This window comes from Phalaenopsis equestris, unplaced genomic scaffold, assembly GCF_001263595.1.
Source record: "Phalaenopsis equestris unplaced genomic scaffold, ASM126359v1 Scaffold000146, whole genome shotgun sequence".
Taxonomy (NCBI): domain Eukaryota; kingdom Viridiplantae; phylum Streptophyta; class Magnoliopsida; order Asparagales; family Orchidaceae; genus Phalaenopsis; species Phalaenopsis equestris.
The window spans coordinates 165,541-172,014 of NW_018164588.1; the positions used below are offsets into that span (position 1 = coordinate 165,541).

Consider the following 6,474-nt stretch of genomic DNA (forward strand, 5'->3'; position numbering starts at 1 on the left):
CAAAATTACTGCAAGATAAAAAGATTGATGATAATATTAAACTTTAATAAATTAAATACTCAATATAGTAATGATAAAAGAATAATATCAAATTTTAGAAGAAAATAAAGGGTATCTTCAAGGCAATGCCAAAGAAATATAATGATCACTATTGAAAAAAAAGTAATTAAGAATTAAGAGAATTGAAGATTATTACAGTAAATATCGTATTTATACTCTCTAATATTTAAAATTATGCCTCATTAACTTCTATCTAGTTAAAAATTAGTTCTTTACTTAATTTAATTTTTAATATATCTAAACTTAAATATTAAAAGTTTTAGTAGATTGGAATTTAAATTTTATGGATTATGAAATAATAAATATTTATTTACTAAATAATAAAAATATAATTCATTAATTAATATTATTTAATCGATTTTTTAAGGTTGTTATTTAAATTATGAAATCAAATAAAATTTCTTCTAATATTATTATGATTATGACTCTTAGACACCTATCTAATTAAATATTAATTTAATGATTAGCATTTATTTATTAATTAATATGATAAGTGAAATAGTTAAAATTTTTGAAAAGTTGCAATTTTAAAAAGTATGGAAAATGAAAAAAATAAATACTCATTATCATTTGTTTATAATATAATTTAATAATTTATATTTATTTATGAGATATTATATGGCTATGATAGAAACTATAAAATTAAATTAATGGGAGAAATCATAAGTCAATATTAAAATACTATTATGACTATTTTCTAATATTCTCATGATTATGCATATTAGATTTATATGTAATTAAATATTATTTCAATAATTAATATTCATACCAAAATAAATAGTAAAAAAAATTGATAGGAATTTAAAAAGTCATGGATCTTTAATAGATATGAATGAATGAATTAATTAATAATAGAATTAATTAATTATTATTTTTTCATTAAATATTGGATGATTACGATTGAAATTGTTGAAAAAAAATTAATCAAAAGATTAAGATTTAATATAGAAAAAAAAACAAGCCATTAAAATAAAAGAATAGGATTCAACATATAGGAAAAATTACAAGCTATGCTTATAAATGTGAAATTACTTTATTTTAATAATCGCGTACATGTAAATTGCAATGAGTGGATTTTTGAATTTTTATTTGAATTAAAATTCTAGCTCGAAGTAGAGCTTGATTTGAACAAAATGAATTTGATGAGCCGAACATGAGTTAGCTTTTGGGCCGCGTTGCTTCTAGCGTCCCGTTCCCCTTGTTGCTAGGGTTTCCGGGTAGGGTTTTCAGGGTAATCGATTGTCCGCAGACGTAAATTGTCGGTTTTGGAACTGCTCCCTTGTGAGTTCCTCTTCCGTTCCATGCATCTCCCCTCAAATTTTTAGAGAGCTTGAAACTTCTCCGCCATATTTCTTTGTTCAGCAACCCTACGCTTTTATCACTCTATTTTGAACATGCTTACAAGGCCTGTTTGTTTATTTTCTTTTCAATGTGCCTCCCTCAGACTACAGAACTACAGAAGGTACCCCTGGAGCCGAGGCATCTCATTTTGGAATTCGCTAAATGGCTTCCGGCGTCACCTCCCAGGCTTCGGCTTTGAAGAGAAAGGATTCGGCACCGACGAGGGAGGGAGACCAGTTAATCATAACGCCGTTGGGCGCCGGTAATGAAGTGGGGCGCTCCTGCGTGTATATGTCATATAGAGGAAAGACAGTTTTGGTAAAAGAATTTATACATATATATCTATTTTTTTTCCTTCTCTCTTTACGGGATTCCGTGAGCTTTGCATGACCGCAGTGCACTGCCTTCTTCGCAGTTTGATTGTGGAATACACCCAGCGTACTCCGGGATGGCCGCACTTCCATATTTTGACGAGATTGATCCTTCAACCATTGATATACTCCTCGTTACACAGTATGAAAACTTTTTCCTCTGAAACTCTTTCTCTCGTGCTTCCACGTATCGAAATTCTTGATTCCGAGATTTAAAAACATTCGCAAAGTTGTATGGTTAGTATCTTCTCTTATTTTTTTTGTAAGAAAATTTTATTGTTTTTATTGTATCCCCATAAGCAATAACTTTTCTCTGCTCGAAGGTTAGTTCTTTTTATCATTCTTGCTGTTAAAAGATTAGGAAAACATGACTTAATTGCAGTATTCTATTTTACTTTTCAGCTTTCATCTTGATCATGCTGCATCCCTTCCATATTTCCTAGAGAAGGTATTCGTAGTTTCGTTGAAACCTCAATCCTTTTTGAATTTTCTTCTCTGAATGGCATTTGTTTGAAACATGTATCAGACCACTTTCAAGGGAAGAGTTTTCATGACTCATGCAACAAAGGCTATATACAGACTGCTTTTGTCCGACTATGTTAAAGTGAGCAAAGTTTCAGTTGAGGATATGTTGTATGATGAGCAAGACATACTTCGTTCCATGGATAAAATCGAGGTATGACTTATTCCTTTGCTATTTTTTTTTTTTTTCATTTCCTTTAACATTTCCATTTCTCAATGTGCACATCATGTTTTTTTGGTATTTATTTTTCTGAAATAGAATCATTATTTTCTTAATTACTTTAGCATACTTGAGGCTTATGCCCCTATATTTCTTGATTTTTTTTCTATTTTAAATTCATGTAAAAAATATTATGTGTGGGTTAGGGCAGATTCACTTGGATTTCTTCAGTTATTAGTTCTGCTTAAGAATGTAGCAATTTTAGCTTTTAAGTACTGTTGGTATCCAAGGAAAGTTCCATATATTTGTCTGCACCTGCATGCGGCTACATGGTGACGGGACCTTTTAATATTAGCTTAGGATTTCAAGTGTGAAGGAGGAGAGGCGAAATGATGAGAGGTTCATAAGTTTAGCTTAAAATTTAAATGCCACAAATATGAGGGTACACTGCTAAAATGGAATACACTTAGTTATACTTTCTAAATTTAAGAGGTGCAATTGCATGATCAAAGATTAACTACTATATTTACATTTAAGAAGAAACAAAAAACTTATTCATCTATTTTTGACGTGTTGATTATTTTATATATTTTTTTCGATCAATAGCCCTTCATCGAACTATACGTATAAAGTGTTATTAAGAAAAAACAATGCATTAGTAAATGGTGCAAAAAATGAATAATATTGTGGCTTATAATGATTATAAGAATTCTTGAAGTCTAACAAATATTGTAGTGAGTAATATACAAGCTATAAATTTTTAGTTTATTTATATTATAGCTTGTTACTAAATAAGAACAAAGCTGATTTATGAAATATATGAGACAATATATTGCTGGATTTTGATAAATTAGTTGTTTTAAATATGAAGATAATTTGATCTTGGTTAAAGATGAAGGTATAAAGGAAAGGTGAAAATATTACTTTTAGTATTTTTCAAACAAGCTTCGAGGAAGAAATTATTTTACAAGAGTATATTGAAAAATATAATGAAGTGTATTATAGATTGATATAAAAAGATAAGTGGAGTTAGCTTTGATGCATAAAAGTGAGATTTTAGGTCTATATGAGATATTTATTTAGATTTGAAGAGTTGTGGATCTTGGCTAAATATGAAGTTATCAAGAAAATGTAGATATATAATTTTGATAAATTACTGAACAAGCTTCAAGTAAGAAATTAAATTAGGAGAGTATATGAAAACATAATGAAATATATCATAGATTGATTCGAAAATGTGGAGTTAAAACAGCTTTTAAAATGATGCATAAATATTGGACTTTAGGCTTAAATGAGAAGCTTATTGAGATTTGGAGAGTTGTGAGATATTGTAGTGATTTATTTAATTAATAATTTCAATTGATTTTGATGTTTAAGAGGATGTTATTTAATGTAGAAGAAGCATTATTATTTAAGAACAAAGGTGATGCTAAAGAATTCTCTAATTAATGAGCAATCAAACTTTGAGTTATACAATAAAGTTATGAAAGACAGAGAGAGAGTAATTGAACGTAGCCTTTAAAATTTACATTAATTTTAGAGAGACAATTTAGTTTCATGCTAGGAAGAATTACAATGGAAGATTTTTCTATGTTAAGATGATTATTGTAGAATAAAGAATGTTAAAGAAACACAACCTTCAAAAATTTTATCAATTTTGGAGACTCAAGTTTATTTTGTGCCAGGAAGTTTTTTTTTTTTTTTTTATTCTCTTATAAAATGATTATTAGAGACATAAATAGAGCAAATAGATGATATTCTGTTAACTTTTATTGATTTTCAGAAGCTATATGATTAAGTATCATGAGAATTGATTAAATGTGCATTTAGGTATAAATACTTGTGTCAAATGAATGTTGATATTAGTGAAGATATGTATGATGGGGTATTGAGTTGTATTAAATAAATTATTTGCTTTTTAAATGATCATAAATAATATTTCATTTTCTGCTGAAGATGCCTAGTGTTCATTGATATTATTCGCTTATCCACTTACACTTGTCCAAGAAGTTTCACATATTGCTTCATTAGTTTTACCAATTCAGTCATTGCTCCTTCCTGAGTTACGTATTATTTAAATATTTAGATCACAGCTTGTTGTATTTGTTTGTAGTGTCTCTATTTAAGAAACTTTTGTTTGTTATCCATGAGAAAACTTGGATTATCCTCTCTATTTAATAAAGTCTTACACATGCTTTTAAATGAAATCAATGCAATTCTCTTAGCTCGTGTTCATATTTTTTTCATTCTTATTCTTATCCCCACTTTTAAAATTGCACAATTTTTAGGTGCACCTGAGTGCAAGTTGGCTCATAAATGCTTGAGGCGCACTGACTCGACCCACTATTATGTAGTAATTTAGCTTCCAAAATATGACAAAAAACTTGATCTAATTTTTAGAAAATAGTTCTCACACTAGGGATTTCACGTAAGTGTGTGTATCGTTTCAAGTAATATATGATTTTCTTTAAAAATCCAAGTATCGATCTCACATAGAAGCGAGGTAAGAAATCCCTTAGGCTAATTCTTGTCTACTATATCAGTCCTTAGTTTAGAAGGTCGATTTAAGTTGTTTTTCTAACAAGTACTCAAATGTAAGTCTTAAGTTTAAAACAACCAATAACTATTCTTAAATGAAAATATTCATTCTAAATATAACCCTTTATGGATGAATTTGTTTGAAAAATTTTTAGATGTTAAAAACTAATATTCTTGTGTAGTGAATTGAATAATATTAGGAATGAGATACATAAAATTCAATATAGTCAATGATAGTAGGAGCCAATTTGATAGGAATTTAGCCTAAGGGATTTCTTACCTCGCTTCTATGTGAGCCAATTTGCACCCATATACAAATATTTCCTTAATATTACATTCACTTACATTAAATATTGAATGTGCCAAATAGGATCATACCTATTATTTATCCTCTTTACGAGCAACAAAGAATATTGACTAATCCAGAATTTGATCCCTAAATCTGTGGTTAGGCTGAGAAGTTTCTAGCTCACTCTAGAGTTCCCACGTTCCTCTCACATGAGAGCTAACATCTCGCTTTAGTTTTCAAACATCTGGATCAAATTGGTGATTTTAGTCTATCACCCTAAAATCATCAATTCTGCGCCTATCAAAGTTTATTTTCCTATTTATTTGCACTCAATCCCATGGACTGCATTTTCATCCATGAAATCAAATGTGATTTCACTTTGTTGAGAGCTACACCGCTCTCTCGGATATTAATGCGATTACAACGAATTTTAACATTACAACAAACCATTTTTGTAATGTAAATGAAGTTCAAGTAAAAATCATCACATTTATAATCAAAATTTATTCTAACATGCATCCCAAAATTCTAAACATAAATTCTACTCATTGCAAAAGAAAAGTAAAATGAAAACGACATAATCTACTAATGTCACTATTTTCTAACAAAAAGAAAGAGTAAGAAAAATTACTCACAAAACACGAAGAAAACACAACAGAAAACTTCATTACATCAAAACAATTCCACTAGATAAGTGTTTACAAAATCATAAGATAATGAAGAACGCAATACTTAGTTTTTTCTCTTAAAAAAAAGATGAAGATCTCTTCCACAAAGTCTCTCGCTAATCTATGCAATGCTAGTACAATTTCTCTCAAAATTATCTCTCTTACAAATTCTCTCAAAATTATCTCTCTAATATTTCTAAAAAAGGTAGAAATATACATTTCTACTCATATTCTAAGATCTCCAAGCATTCCTCCTCATTCATGCAAAAAATCTCTCTAAAAATTCCCCTCTAGACTCCTCATGAGAGGCGCCTAACCCCTCTTTTTAAAGAGACAAAACATCTATTCATTTCAAGAGGCACACTTATTCACTCTAAGAGACATACCACTTCACTTCAAGAGACACACCACTTCATCCAAAAGCTTTTCCAAGTATCTAGATTCATTGAACCACTTCATGGGGCGTGTAAGTTGTTTAGAATCTTCCAGAACATCCCAGAATGACCCAAAATCGCTCAAAAACCG

General features: G+C 29.3%; 1 protein-coding gene across 1 annotated transcript in view; it reads left to right on the forward strand.

The window, feature by feature from the left end:
• The first annotated feature begins 1,214 nt into the window (after positions 1-1,214).
• The window catches only part of LOC110021782 (cleavage and polyadenylation specificity factor subunit 3-I), a 12,125-nt gene continuing 6,865 nt past the window's right edge, over positions 1,215-6,474 (forward strand). The window contains exons 1-5 of the mRNA XM_020720422.1: positions 1,215-1,341; positions 1,505-1,719; positions 1,817-1,914; positions 2,175-2,220; positions 2,299-2,448. Of these exons, the coding sequence (XP_020576081.1) occupies positions 1,564-1,719; positions 1,817-1,914; positions 2,175-2,220; positions 2,299-2,448 (450 nt within the window). The 5' untranslated portion in view covers positions 1,215-1,341; positions 1,505-1,563. The remainder of the gene's footprint in view (positions 1,342-1,504; positions 1,720-1,816; positions 1,915-2,174; positions 2,221-2,298; positions 2,449-6,474) is intronic.